Source organism: Rhinopithecus bieti, unplaced genomic scaffold (genome assembly GCF_001698545.2).
Source record: "Rhinopithecus bieti isolate Rb0 unplaced genomic scaffold, ASM169854v2 scaffold_24263, whole genome shotgun sequence".
NCBI lineage: Eukaryota > Metazoa > Chordata > Mammalia > Primates > Cercopithecidae > Rhinopithecus > Rhinopithecus bieti.
This window is the reverse complement of record NW_016811410.1, coordinates 1,360,370-1,376,053: the sequence shown is the minus strand read 5'-3', so window position 1 is coordinate 1,376,053 and position 15,684 is coordinate 1,360,370. Positions and strand designations below refer to the sequence as shown.

The 15,684-nt window shown below is 51.7% G+C and overlaps 2 protein-coding genes across 2 annotated transcripts in view; both read right to left on the bottom strand.

The window, feature by feature from the left end:
- The window catches only part of STK32C (serine/threonine kinase 32C), a 98,382-nt gene extending 95,354 nt beyond the window's left edge, over nt 1-3,028 (bottom strand). Inside the window, 1 exon segment of the mRNA XM_017893858.1 lies at nt 2,761-3,028. Coding sequence (XP_017749347.1) covers nt 2,761-2,821 — 61 coding nt within the window. The 5' untranslated portion in view covers nt 2,822-3,028.
- LOC108543392 (uncharacterized) overlaps nt 1-15,684 on the bottom strand; it is a 94,046-nt gene that overhangs the window by 65,970 nt on the left and 12,392 nt on the right.

Sequence of the window (15,684 nt, the reverse complement as noted above, 5' to 3'; positions counted from 1 at the left end):
TGGCACCCAGGGCAGGCTGTCCACAGCCTGTGAGGGCCTGTCCACTCCAGCCTTCCACAGACGAAGGCAAACCCCCTCAGTGAGGGGCTGCTTCCTGCTGGTGGGCTAATGCCACGTCAGGCTAGAAACACAATGCTGTGACCCCCTGAGACAGGCGAGTGCCCCCCAGGTCGCACAGCTGCTCAGTGGGAAGGTGCCAGAGCCTCCTCTCAGGTTCACTTGGTATCACCAGGACACCAAGACAGAGAGGAATGAAGAGGCTCATTCAACACCATGCAGCTCTGGTGCAAAGCAGCAGCAGAAATACTCCCTAACCAAGTTCAACCCCCAAAATAAATTTTTCACCAAAGTCAGAGAAGGGATAGAATGGGAGGACGTGAAGGGCTGAGGGGAAGGAAAACTGGAGACCCCCAATTCTGGCACGACAAAGACATGCAGAGAATTCTGTACACGCACCAAATACCTGCCAAATTAGGAAAATGGTTCTGGAGTCCACAAGGATTAAAAGGAACAGACGACATTTACAATCTTATATGTCACAACTATGCCTATCAGTTAAAATTTACCTGGCACTTTGTTAAACAGCACTCTTACTTTCTTTTTTCGTTTTCTCTGCATACTAAATTTGATATATTAATTAGGTGTTTTAATATAAAAAATTCATCAGAAGGTCTCGCATTGCCATAGCAACCATGCAGATTCAGTAAACTCGAGACATCAACACAGCAAGCACTAGGGCCTCCTTAAGCCAGTGCTGCTGCGGGGCCGAGAAAGTACCAGGGAAATGACTGCACCAACCTGAAAGGGGTGGGACTTAGGGGCCACAGTCCCTTCCTAAAAGACTCTCCTTTCTCCTTCCAAACTGAGTCCCCAGCGTTCACACTCAAAGGGGCACAACATTCTTCTGCGAACACTGTGCTATGACTCCCAAGTTGTCTGTGCCCTGCCAGTGACAGAAAGAAGGGGAGGGAAGCGGTCACCGCCCAGAGAATGTCTTCTGCTATTTGGACCAGGGCCCAGTTTTGCACCCCTCATTTCACCACACAAAGCCCAGCTAAGTCCCGGTGGGTGCTCAGTTTGGGGATGTGGCTGCATGCCATGCCATAAGGAGTTGGCGGCGTCCGTGGGACACCATCAGCCGAGATCTCTGCCGTCCTACTACAGGCAAATACGGTGATGCCAGCGGTGTGAAACAATTCCCAAGGCAGACCACGAGCCCCACAGATAGACTCTGTGCTTGCTCTTTTTGCCTTTCTAGTGATCCTTGAATTCTGTGACATAACACACGGCGAACACGCAGGAAAGTCTACCTTACAAAGCTGAAGGCAGCCCGGTGCCACACCACTGTCTCCATTCCCACCCCCGGAGAGCATGGTGCGGAGACCCAGAAGAGCAGCCAGCTCTTGGCTGACACCAGCCAGTGCTGAACCAGATGCGTTTCTCAGACGTTCTCTCATCCTGCAGCCAGAAACTAGATGCAAATCTGTCTCCTGATCAGCTCCTAGTTCACTCTGGGCTTTCTTTACTTTGAATAGTTATGTTAAAAACAAAAACACTTATCAAACATTCACCATCCCAAAGTTCTGCCATCCCAAAGTTCAGGACACAGTGACGGGCCACCCTGGAGTGCGGGGCCTGGTGTGGCTGGGCCTTCAGCCCTCCTTCAGGGCAGCACAACAGAAATCCCTAGTGCTGTCTCCGGGAGGAATGCCGGTGCACGGCCCCACACTCACCAACGCTGGCCTGAGGTCGTATTATTGTAATTTCCCATAATGCTTAAATTATTTATCGCAAGTAAATAGCCTGGGCTCCTGAGCGCTGTGCTCTAAGATTATAAAGGATCCATCATACCTCTGCAGCTGTCTACAAATGAAACATGCACATTCAAGTATTTCAAGAAAATGTCAAAAAACATGAAATATGTCATCAATGTACCATTTTAAATGATCTGCATGGTATCTGTAAAACAGCTATAAGTTTGCTTGTGACTGTATTACAGTGCCCACAGGCAGACGCGGCACCGCACCTCCCTGCAGGTGCTAAGTCGGGGGTCCCCGGGGTCCCTTGGCACCCCGGGAGGTGTCCCTGCAGGCCTGTCCCATGTCATCTCACCTGCCTTCTCTGCTTTCTACGGCGCCCACCGCTGCACAGTCACTCAGGAGACACCAGTCCCCAGGGCTGGCAGCTCTATCTGCAGGACTGAACAGTGCACTCGTTCCTGGGAGGGCAGGTCTTTGCACAACGGCTTGGCCCTGCCTCCAGCGCACATGGGTGAGCAGAGGATGGACACGGCGCGGTCACCAAGGAGACTGAGCCTCTGAGCGGCCAGGCCCCGCCACCTGTGGGGCGGGAGCCTCACTCGGACTCCGCAGCACAGGTGAGCGCCTGCCTAACTGCAAAGTACAAACGAGCCCGCACGTGGGCCCCAGCGGATCACGGAAAGCGGAAAGCCGTGCTGCCACGGGCGGTGGGCGGAGGCGCTCGCAAGCTGGGAGCCGCCACAGCCGGGGAGACCCTCGCCCCGAGGGCCCGGGCCCAGCCTGCTCCTCCCACGGCGCCGCCACTGGAAACGGAGAACTTGGGCGGGCGCCCCGGACCCGCGTGGGGCCACAACCGCCCGGCGCCAGCTTCTCCGGAAGCCGGGGCGCCCCGGGACGCCGTCCCACCAGGGGAACCCCAGCAGGAAAAAGCCACCCCGCCCCGCCCGACCCCGCGAGAGCGCGCGGCCCCCACGCCGTCCCCGTGAGCGCCCGCACTCACCGTCCTCCTTGTCGTCAAACACCGGCCTCCGCGCGGTGGCCGCCGACATGGACGAGCCCATCCTCTTCTTCCACTTGCTCCAAGGAAACAGGGGGCGCGGCTGCGCGCGGACATCGCCCGAGTCCCGGGCCCGGGGCTGGCCGGCGCGGGCGGCTGCCCAGGGCCGGAGGGGTGCTTCGGGCGGCGGGGCGCGCACGGCCGGGGCCGGCGAGCCCAAGGGCCGCCGCGGGCGCTGCTGGCCCCTGCGCCTCCGGCGCCACTCCTCATCGCCGGGCCTGGGTGCGCGCCGCAGCCGGAGCCGGGGCATAGCTGGCGCCCTCAGGGCGGGAGTGGCGGCAGGCAGGGCGCTCGGGCGCCGCGCAGCGCCCGCCGGCGAGCTCTCCTGGGCGGCAGGAACCTGCCAGTAGACTGCGAGTGCTGGGGGCGGGGCTGGGGGCGTGGGCTTTCTGGAAAGGGCGGGGCGGGGCCGAACGCCAGGGGCGGCCGAGGGGCGGAGCTGAGCGGCCGGGGCGTGGGAAGCGGGCGGAGGCTCCGGGAAGGGAATAGGCGGCCGGGGCCGCAGCGGGGGTGGGGAAGGGGGCGCGGGCTAGCTGCCTGGAGAGCTCGCGTCGGGACTGGGTGGCTGCCACCAGCTCTGAGGAAGGGGTTGCTGTGGTTCGCCGGGACACGGGACCGGCGGCCTCAGCTAGACGGCGGGGGACGAGAGGTTGAGGAGGCCAGGGGAGGCGTCCCCACGGGTATCCTGGGTGGCCCCGGAGGTCGGGCGTCCCTGGCACGGGAGACTCTGCCCCCGGCACGGGCCGGCTGGACCTTCTCGCCCGGTCTCCGCGTGGCTCCTCCCTCCCCTGGGCCTCCTTTCGTGAAAAGGAGGCCGGCGCGGCGGCTTCCGGCCGGCCCAGTGCGGGCAGACCTAAACTCCAAGCCTTCTACTTTGCTGCAGGGTGGGAAGCGTCGGGCTGCAGGCCAGGGTGCGGGCCGGCGGAAATCGCCGCGGCCAGGGGCCGGACTCACCGGTCAAGAGGCTGCAGGCTGCGCCCGAGCGCTGCGGCCAGGAGGCGGGATGGGCGGGCGGGGCGGCCTGGCCTGCGAGCCGCGCACACGCGACGCGGGCGCCCGAGTGGGCGCTGAGCCCTGAGCACGTGCGGCCGCGCTCTCGGGCACCCCTGTCCAGTCCTCGCGACCCCTGTCCGGCCTGAGACCGCGTGCCTCAGTCGCCCAGGGTCCCCTTGTCCAGATGCGACAGGGGCCTCGGCACTCGGCGTATTTCGGAGGCCTGGGGCGCAGCTTGACCTCCGGGCACCTCCGACCCCGCGCGGAAAGCGCCGGGCGCCTTTGAGTGCCCTGGAGAAGGCGCGGCTCTGCATGGAGCCTCGCCGCCTGACCCTGGCGCTTGTCACTGAAAAATCGGTTTTTGCTACCGGGCTGTTTGACTTTAGGAAGCCTTTACCTCCTTAGGTTCTGCCCTGTAGCCAGGCCACAAAGACGGGGTCCCTTCCTCCCCGGTGAAATCCCCAATGGGATTTCCTGCTGCCCGCCGGGAGGATAAGAGGATCCCCCACCTGGCTCCAAGGCCGATGTCTCCCGCCCCCGCCCCTCCCACCGGCAGAACTGTCTCTCCTGTCCTTCAGCCTGCCTCCCCGCGGCCTGTGACATTCAGTGTGGCTGCCCGCTCTAACCGCCTGATGCATGAAATGTGAGCACAGGAAGTCTGCGTGGCTTCTGGGCCAACAGGAGCCCCCATCCCTTGGGGACTGCAAGGAATGGAATCACTGCCCATTCACCTAGGACGTGCGCCCGCCTGGACATGCACCGCCTGAGACATGCACCCCCCTGGACATGGACCCACCTGGACATGCACCCGCTTAGGACATATGGCACGCATTTCACTACTGAGATTTAGAGGGTAGTTTTATGGCAGCACAACCTAGGTTACCTGACCCACCAGCCACCGCAGGTCTCCCTGCCTGGTTAGTACAGACGCATTGGTCTCTAACTAAACTTCCAGTGCACAAAGCCCAGTTCCTAGCCGCTGCAGCCGCAAAGCTCTGTCCTCTGCTCTCCCTCAAAGTTGCCATTCTCCAACAGGCACACAGGGACAGCGGGTTCAGCACCTGCCTCCAGAGGAAGCCCTCGGTGCCCATCCCGGCAGGAGTGGTGAAGGAGCGTTTGGAAGGAGAGGCACCGAGGCAGGGCAGTGCCTGGAACCCTGTGCACCCGGCGCACACATCAGGCTCCCCAGGGCTCCTCCCAAAACACACAGCCTCTGAACATACATCCTCTCCTCCTCTCCCTCTGACCCCCAAAAGTGGCAGAAAAGGAATAAAAGGTATAACGTCCCCACCACCACCAAATAGGGAACAGGAGAAAGCAAAGCATGTTAATGGACTTCACACAGCGGGTAGAAAGGTGACTCTGAAGTTAGAGAGGCTGAGGACCTGCAGGTAACCAGGACCTCAAAAGGCGGGAGAATGTGAATACAGCCAGAGCCCAGGACGCCTCCCCAACCCGGGCAGCTAGGGATGGACAGTCCTCTGGACTGAGGGTCCAAAGGGCTCTTGACCCAGGGACACCAAACCCTGCAGAAGAAGAGTGCAGGGGGTGCAGAGGGGGTTCATGGGGACATCTGCACACTTAACTAGGAGACCTTCCAACCCCAACCCTGCTGTGAGTCTCAAACACCAAGCCAGGCACCTGCCCCTCAGTCAGGAAACAGGATCTGTAGGGAAACAGAAGTTCCCAAAAGAATGCTGGGTCCTAAGATTTAGCCAGTGCAGATCAGCCCTGCAGGGGCCTGTGGGCTCAGGGCACAACTCTTGCACTGTCCAGGTGACCCCCTGCCCAGCCATGGCTCAGGGTCCAGACAAGCACAAGACTGAGCGTTAAGAGGTACACAGTGCAGGCACGAGACAGGAGGAGTCAGGAGTTGCTGCACCCAAGAGCATGCCAACCCCTGGTGCCTCACGGGAGATAGCTCTGAAGTTCTGGGGGGACCCTGGGAGGGACTGAGGCGGGGACAGAGCCAGCTGTGGATGGAAAGGGGCAGTGAGGCCAGTGGAGAATTCCTGAGCCTCCGTGTGCCCATGCTGCCCGCGAACATCAACTTCATTAGGGCAGCAACCATGTCTGCCCCTTTCGGTGACAGAAAAGACTGAGTAACAATGTGACAGATAAATGCATTCAGTGCACTGACGTCTAGCATGCAGGAGCACACAGGACGGCACGTGGCTGGGCAGCACGTGCATGATCGTGGGACTACTTTAGCTTGGGTGGTCTGGCACGAGTCTCTGAGCAGGTGGCCTTGATGCTGAGGCCAGAGCATGAACAAGTAGCCCAAGGGAGGCCAAGAGTCTGGGTTCCCACAGCAGGAGCTGGCCCTAAGGTAGAAACAGGCTCGTGCGGGAGGACAGGAGGGTCCGTGCTGCAGGAGGACACTGGCCCTAAAGTAGAAACAGGCTTGTGTGGGAGGACAGGAGGGTCTGTGCTGCAGGAGGACACTGGCCCTAAGGCAGAAACAGGCTCGTGCGGGAGGACAGGAAGGTCCTGAAGGACAGCAAGTGTGTGGTCACGGCATGTGCCAAAGGGCTGAGGGTGGTTTGGGGGACAAGGTGCAGTCCCTGACACCAGGTTTCATGTGCATTTGTCTATAATACATCCATAAAGCCACGCCTCCTGAGGGACATGCCTTGGACATGGGTCCTCCACTGCCACATAACTGGCACACAGCTCGGTCACACCGAGATGTGTGCTTCATCTTCTGTCATCATTCTGAAATTAACCCGTGGCTCTGCCCACGCCTTTGTTAAGAGCCCTTTTATTGAAACTCCTCAGATCACACAATTCCTGTGTGCTGTTTCCTGCTGGAAAACACATCTCAGAACTGACCCCCAAAACAGGAAATGGGCTCCCATGGGACTCCGATGCTGGTGTCCACCTATGCGGAGAATCCACGGACAGCCTCCCTCCTGGGAAATGGAAGACAGATGGTTCCAGCCGTGGCGCCCTCAGATTCAGCCCTGAAGGGACGTGGGACTGAGGATTCCTGGAAGGCCAGGGCCTTGGAGCTCACTTGCGGGGACACTTGGTTGCTATGGTGACAGTATTGATTCTAAAGGTCATGTGGCCACCCGGTGACTCAGGAAGGAGCACAGCGACGGAGAATGTGCAGGACGGGCTGCAGCCGCTAGGAAGGAGCCCTCGCCCCCACTGCAGTGCGCCGGGGCCGAGCACGAGTTCACCACTCAGCTCTGCTTAAGGACCCACCACCCCAGCCCCTGCTACCACCATCACGTCGCCTTTTCATCTGTCTGCTCCGCCCTTTCCTTCCTCTCTAAGGACATTTGTCATTGGACTTAGGGCCCACCTGACTTCAGGATGATATCATCTTAAGATCCTTAACTTAGTTACAGCTGCAAAGATCCTCTTTCCAGATAAGGTCACATTCACAGGGCCTGCACGGACATGTATTTGGTGGCAAAGGGCCACCATTTAACCCACCACATCCATGGGCAGCATGGATTCACCGCACCCTACAGCCCCAAAGTCCCAATCATTACAGCAGCAACTCTTAAGTCCAAAGTCCCAGCTCCCGATTTTTTTTTTGAGACAGAGTCTCACTGTGTTGCCTAGACTGGAGTGCGGTGGCGCTATTATGGCTCACTGCAGCCTCAACCTCCCAGGCTCAAGCGATCCTCCCATCTCAGGCTCCTGAGTAGCTGGGACTATAGATCCATGACCCCACACCTGGCTCATTTTTTTGTACTTTTGGTAGAGACAAGGATTTCACATTGTGGCCCAGGCTGATCTCAAACTCTTGGGCTCAAGCAATCCACGCCACTTAGCCTCCTAAAGTGCTGGGATTACAGGTGTGAGCCACTGTACCCAGCCTCTCATCTGAATATTTTCAGCTCAAAAGTCCCAAGACTCATTGTCTAAATCAGGCATGGGTGAGACTCCGGTTCAATCCATTCTGAGCAAAATTCCTCTTTATCTGTGCAACTGTGAAACTGAAAAATATGCTTCCAAGGTACAGTGATGAGATAGGCATAAGATATATATTCCCATTTCAAAAGGGAGAAATAGGAAGGAATAAATAGAGTCATCGGTCCCAAGTAAGTTCGAATCCAGCAGGGCAAGTTCCATGTAGTTTCAAGGCCTGGCAAGACTTCTTGGTGGCTCAGTGTTGCACTATGTAAACTAAAATTAAAACCATAATCCCCCAACCAATGGGACTGACCCACTCTTGGCCAAGGAAACTCCAGAAAAACCTTAAAACTGAGTTCCAGGCCAGGTGCAGTGGCTCACACCTGTAGCCCCAACACTTTGGGAGGCTGAGGTGGGCGGCTCACTTGAGGTCAGGAGTTCGAGAACAGCCTGGCCAACATGGCAAAACCCCACCTCTACTAAAAATACAAAACTTAGCCAGGTGTGGTAGCACACGCCTGTAATCCCAGCTACCCAGGAGGCTGACGCATGAGAATCACTTGAACCGGGGAGATGGAGATTGCAGTGAGCCGAGATCACCCCACTACACGCCAGCCTGGGCAACAGAACGAGACTCTGTCTCAAAAAAATAAATAAATAAAAATAAAAAAACCTGAGTTCCTGACTATGATGGCGGGATGGGAGGTCAGACAGGTCTCCTGATACCCCCTGGTTTAGACACAACAACCAACCAGCATTAATGTTAAGCTGGAGACCATAAGACAAACAGAATGGCTCTTTGTGGCAATAAGATACCAAATTATAAACAGAACCTAAGACCATGCCAGGTGAGGCTTAAGTCACACACCCTACCCTTACAGCAGCTAACAAGCACTGGCCTTGAGAAGAGCAACATTAAACACCGTAGCTGTTTACCATTCACACACAGGCAGCCTCTAAGGTTAAAAAGGACCCTGCCACACAGGCCACATGACAGACATTTGTCAAGCACCTGCTCCATGCCAGGCACTGCAGTGGGCGTGGCTGACACAGTGAGTGGTCAGATGCAGCGTGCACCCCTCTCAGCGAGGGAGACGGGCACCCGGTGGATAGCAGGCAAAGAGGGGATGCACCGAGGGCTGTAAGAGCAGGAGTGGACGCGAGTCCCGACGGAGCATGAGGGATACCCCCTCAAGGCAGCCACAGCAGAACTGACACCTGACAGATGGGCAGACGTCAGCCAAGGGGGAGCAGGAGAGCAGCCCTCCAGGCAGAACATGGGTAGAGTCCAAGAGGTGAGCAGGAATGTGACGCTTTAGAAGAAAGGAATGAATGAAAGGCCAGGCTGATTAAGCTGGAGAGACTGAGGCAGGGAGTGGAAAGAGATGAGGCTAAGGAGATGACAAGGAGCAGGTCAAGAGGCCTCATGAGCTCTGTGGAAGATACTGGCTCTGGCTTCCTTAAAGGCTGCTCAAGTGGGGGCTGTTTAAGACCCATGCAATGAACTTTGGCCAATGGAAAACCGCTGCTGGGAGGATAAGCCACCTCTCCTTCCTCTTTCCCACAAGAGTTCCCAGGCAGAGTCTCTCTCCTGCCCATGGGAAGGCATCCTACCTGGCCAAGCAGGGCACCAATGGAGCAGCAGCCTGAGTCAGCCGTCAGCCAGCACCGGGATGTGCCACCTTATGTGGGCCCCGCCCTTCTCTGCCCCTCTGCCCTTCTGTATCTACATAGAGGAGGGCAAATCAATTTCATGTTGAAAGACAATTCATCATTCATAGCAGAACTAATAACACTGCGCCTGATAGCATGTGCAGATGTAAAACTGCATAATTTACAAAGGGCAAAGAAATGATGACACTGCACAGCTTGTCTGACATTCCCTGGAAGTGGTGTTTGACAGCTCAGGCTTGACTGTGATAGACTGAAGGTGGCTATCACAATCCACAGCAATGCCTTTAAAAAGTGGCCCAGGTAACAAGCCAACAGAGGAGATACAATGTAAACTAAAATCACCAGGAGAAGATGAAAACAACACATGGGACACAAGGAAAATAAAGAGCAGAGTGGTAGAGCTAATAATTACAGTAAAGGTAAATGGACAACCCACTTCAATTAGAAGATAGAGACTATCAGCCTGGATACAAATGCAAGACCCTAATATATATACGCTGATTTTAAAAGCTGCATCTTAAATATAAAGATGAACTATAACTTAAACACTAAAAAAGAGTTTAAAAGTAAAAAGATGGAAAAAAGATATACCATGCAAATAGTAATCATAAGAAAGGTGATGCAGCTGTATTTATATCAGATAAAGTAGACTTCAGAGATAAAAAGGAACATTTCAAATGATAAAAGGATCAATTCCTTTAAGAATATCTGGGGGCCGGGCGCGGGTGTGCGGCAAGCCGTAATTCCAGGCACTTTGGCGAGGCGAGACGGGCGGATCACGAGGTCAGATCGGGAGACCATCTCTGGCTAACCAGGTGAAAAACCCCCTTCTCTACTAAAAAATACAAAAAAAAACTGGCCAGGCTGAGTGGCCAGGCGCCTGGTATCCCCAAGCTACTCAGGAGGGCTTTGAGCAGAGAAGGCGAAACTGGGGAGGGCAGAGGCCTTGCAGTGAGCTTGAGATTCTGGCCCACGGCACTCCAGCCTGGGGGCGCAGAGCGAGACTCCGGTCTCAAAAAAAAAAAAAAAAAAAAAAAAAAAGAATACCTAAACATGGGCAAGCCATAAACAGCCATAAAAAGGAATGAGTTTGGCCAGGCGCAGTGGCTCACGCCTGTAATCCCAGCACCTTGGGAGGCCAAGGCAGGCGGATCACCTGAGGTCAGGAGTTCAAGACCAGCCTGACCAATATGGAGAAACACCATCTCTACTAAAAATACAAAATTAGCCAGGCACGGTGGTGCATGCCTATCATCCCAGATACTTGGGAGGCTGAGGCAGGAGAATAACTTGAACCCAAGAGGCGGAAGTTGCAGTGAGCCAAGATCGCGCCATTGTATTCCAGCCTGGGCAATAAGAGCGAAACTCCACCTCAAAAAAAAAAAAAAGAATAAGTTCTTGTCCTTTGCAGGGACATGGATACAGCTGGAAACCATCATTCTCAGCAAACTAACACAAGAACAGAAAACCAAACACCACATGTTCTCATTCATAAGTGGGAGCTGAACAATGAGAACACATGGACACAGGGAGGGGAACATCACACACCAGGGCCTGCCAGGCGGTGGGGGGCTCAGGGAGGGAGAGCATTAGGACAAATACCTAATGCATGTGGTGCTTAAAACCTAGATGATGGGTTGATAGGTGCAGTAAACCAGCATGGCACATGTATACCTATGTAGCAAACCTGTACGTTCTGCACATGTATCCCAGAACTTAAAGTAAAATTAATAAATAGCACAAAAAACAGTACCTAACAATCCCAAATATGTATGTGCCTAATAAGAAAACTTCAAACTATACAAAGCAAAATTTGACAACCAGAGAGAAAAACAGACAAACCCACAGTCATAGCAGCACAGTTTAACTCTTGCATCTCAGGAATTGTTAGAACAAGTACACGCATACACAATGACTAAGGATATAGAAGTCTGGGCAACACTTTTAAGCAACTTGGCCTAATCGACATCTATAGAGCACAATAACCAATAACTGCGTATTACACATCACTTTTAAGTGTGCAAGAAATATTAAACAGGATAAGTCATATCCTGAAACAAAATTTTCAATAAATCTCAAAGGATTGAAATAATATATAACGTGTGTCTGAACACAATGAAATTAAGCATCAATTATAAAAGATAGTCCAACATTTGGAAATTAAAACAATAACACATTATCAAATAATGAATCACCGAGAAATTAAAAAATATTTAAATGGAATGATTATAAAAACCAAACTAATAAAATGTGTGAGATGCAGCTAGTTTTAAATGCCTATGAGAAAAATAAGAGATGTTAAAAAATAAGTTCTGTCTTAAGAAGCTAAAAAAACCATTCCACAATGTATACATATTCTGAAGCATCTTGTTGCATGCCATAAGTATATATCATTTTTATTTGTCAATTAAAAAGAAAATAAATTGTAAAAAATAAATTACATACCTTAAAAATCACTATTATAAGCCAATGTAGCAGAGATGGGAAGTTATGTTCATGGGAGAAGAGAGTAAAGATGAGCTCTAAAAAGTTAAAAAAAAAATAAGGCCAGGCACGGTGACTCACACTTGTCACCCGAGCGCTTTGGGAGGCTGAGGTGGGAGGATTGCTTGGGCCCAGAAGTCTAAGACCAGCCTAGGCAACACAGTGAGACCCAACCTCTACAAAAAATAAGGATGAAAAAATTTAGCCACGTATGGTGGCATGCACCTGTAGTCCCAGCTACTCGGGAGGCTGAGGCAGGAGGATCCCTCGAGACTGGGAGGTTGAGGCTGTAGTGAACCATGATCGGACCACTGCACTCCAGCTTGGGCAACAGAGTGAGATCCTGTCTAAAAGATCAGGAAACTCAACAAAGCAAACCACTGATCCTTTAAAAAGTCATTAAAATGTATAATGCCCTGGGATTACAGAATAAGGAGAAAGAGGAATGAGAATATGAGAAAGGAAGAAGAGGCAATCACTACAGAGCCTAAAGATACCTAAAAGAGGCCGGGCGCAGGGGCTCATGCCTGTAATCCTAGCATTTGGGAGGCAAAGGCTGGTGGATCACGAGGTTGAGAGACTGAGACCATCCTGGTCAACATAATGAAACCCCGTCTATGAAACTACAAAAATTAGGAGAATCACTCGAACCTAGGCTGGGAGGCAGAGGTTGCAGTGAGCCGAGATCACGCCACTGCACTCCAGCCTGGCAACAGAGTGAGACTGTGTCTCAAAAAAAAAAAAAAAAAAAAAAGATACTTAAAAGATTAAGATGTTGTGAAAATGTTGTACCAGTACATTACATTTGTAACTCAAATTAAATGGAGAAACTATTTGAAAAATATAATTTATCTATAAAAGAAACTGAATTTGTAATTTAAAAATCCTTCCCAAAGAAAACTGAAGGTACTGAGACAACTGAAAATTTGTATGAGAACAATAAACATAGACCCTTACATAAATAACTCCAACTGAATCAGAGGCCTCAATGTAGGAGCTAACACGATAACATTTCTAGAAGAAAACACAGGGGAAAATCTCTATGACCTCTAGTGAGGCCAAGAGTTATTATTACATGTGACACCAAAAGCATGAACCAGGCATAAAATTCATTCATTGGTCTTCACTAAAGTTAAAAACTTTGGCGCTCAAAAATATACAATTAAGAAAACAGGCAAGGGGAAAGATTGGAAATCGTATTTCTGGTGTAGGACTTATACCCAGAACATATAGGACTCTTGGCCGGGCAGATCGCTTGAGCTCAGGAGTTCAAGACCAGCCTGGCAACACAGTGATAACTCTACACACATTTTTAAAAATTCGCATGGTGTGGTGGTATGTGCCTGTAGTTTGGGAGGCTGAGGTTAGAGGATCACCTGAGCCCAGGAGGTCAAGGCTACAGTGAGTCAGGATTGCACCAGCACACTCCAGCCTGGATGACAGAGTGAGACACTGTCTAAAAAAATTAAAAAATGAGGCCAAGGCAGGCAGATGACAAGGTCAGAAGATCAAGACCATCCTGACCAACATGGTAAAATCCCGTCTCTGCTAAAAATACAAAAATTAGCTGGGCGTGGTGGCGTGTATCTGTAGTTCCAGCTACTCGGGAGGCTGAAGCAGGAGAATCGCTTGAACCCGGGAGGCAAAGGTTGCCGTGAGGTGAGATCACACCAAGGCACTCCAGCCTGCAAGACTCTGTCTCAAAAAAAAAAAAAAAAAAAAAAAGGGGGGGGGGGGGTGCTGGGTGCAATGGCTCACGCCTGCAATCCCAGCACTTTGGGAGGCCAAAGCAGGCAGATCACAAGGTCAGGAGTTCAAGACCAGCCTGGCCAATATGGTGAAACCCAGTCTCTACTTAAATACAAAAATTAGCCAGGCATGGTGGCGGGTGCCTGTAGTCCTAGCTANAAAAGAGAGAGAGAGAGAAAGAAAACAACCTAATAAAAAGGTAAGTAAAAGACTTGAAAAGCTAGGTTTGGTGGCTCACGCTTATAATCCCAGCACTTTGGGAGGCCAAGGCGGGCGGATCACTTGAGGTCAGGAGTTCGAGACCAGCCTGGCCAACATAGGAAAACCAGTCTCTACTAAAAATACACAAATTAACCAGGCATGGTGGTGCGTGCCTGTAATCCCAGCTACTTGGGAGGCTGAGGCAGGAGAATTGCTTGAACCTGGGAGGCGGAGGTTGCAGTGAGCCGAGATCACGCCACTGCACTCCAGCCTGGGCAACAGAGCGAGACCTTGTCTCAAGAAAAAAAAAAAGGAAAGAAAAAACATTTCACCAAATAAGACATACAAATGGCTACATGGCTAATACACATGTAAAATGTGATAAACATTATGAGTCACTGGGCAAATAAAATGTTTAAAATTGCTTTTAGTTTATTTTTTCTTCTTCCTGCCTACTGTTGCTACCTCTGAAGAAGTAAATAAAAATTTAAACCTCCATGAGATACAACTACACACTTATTAGGATTGCCATAATTAAAAAAAAAAAAAAACAGACAATACCAAGGGTTGGATGTGACAGAACTGGAGTTCATATTTTGCTAAAGGTATGCAGCTAATTTGTTTTTGGTTTTGTTTTGTTTTGAAATGGAGTTTCCCTCTTCTCCCCCAGGCTGGAGTGCAGTGGCGTGATATTGGCTCACTGCAACCTCCGCGTCCTGGGTTAAAGCAATTCTCCTGCCTCAGCCTCCCAGGTAGCTGGGATTACAGGCGCTTGTCATCACACTCAGCTAATTTTTGTACTTTTAGTAGAGACGGGTTTCACCATGTTGGCCAGGCTAGTCTCAAAATCCTGACTTCAGGTGATCCGCCCACCTCGGCCTCCCAAAGTGCTGGGATTACAGGCGTGAGCCACCACGTCCGGCCATGATACAGCCACATTGGAAAACAGTTAATTTATTTTAAATTTAAGCATAATCTTACCATATGACCCAGTAATTTCACTACCAGGAATCTACCCAAGAAAAATAAAATATATGCCTCAAAGATAGGTGCATGATTATTCATAGCAGCATGATTTCATAGCCCCAAACTGTAGACAGTCCAAATGTCCATCATCTGGTGAACAGATAAACAAATAGTATATCCATACAATAGAATACTATTCAGCAATAAAAAGGAATGAAATACTGATGCCTTCTACTACACGGATGGACCTCAAAATTATTCTACATAAAGCCAGATGAAAAGACGACATATTGCCTGACTCTATTTACCTAAAATGTGCACCCCATTGTCCAGGCAAATGTGTAGAGGCTGTGCTCCCCTAGGGCTGGGGTGAGAGCAGAATGGACTGCAGACAGCTGTGTGAATGCAGGGGCTGAGGGATTCATCCTAAAGTGGGAGTGTGGGATGGTATAAATTTACTGTACATTGAATAAAAATCTTGGCATTTTGTCTTCACAATGGCTTGTGGCCAAAGGTTTCCCCCCCCCCTTCCTTTTGTCATCTCTATTGAGGCATAATTTACATAATATAAAACTCATCTATTGCACCTTAGATGGATTTTTTTGTTTTTTGCTTGTTTGTTTTGTTTTGTTTTGTTTTTTTGAGATGGAGTCTTGCTCTGTCGCCTAGGCTGGAGTGCAGGGGCCGGATCTCGGCTCACTGCAAGTTCCGCTACCGGATTTACACCATTCTCCTGCCTCAGCCTCCCAAGTAGCTGGGACTACAGGTGCCCGCCACCTCGCCTGGCTAGTTTTTTTTAAATTTTTTAGTAGAGACGTGGTTTCACCGTGTTAGCCAGGATGGTCCCGATCTCCTGACCTCATGATCCACCCGCTCAGCCTCCCAAAGTGCTGGGATTACAGGCTTGAGCCACCACGCCCGGCCTTTTTT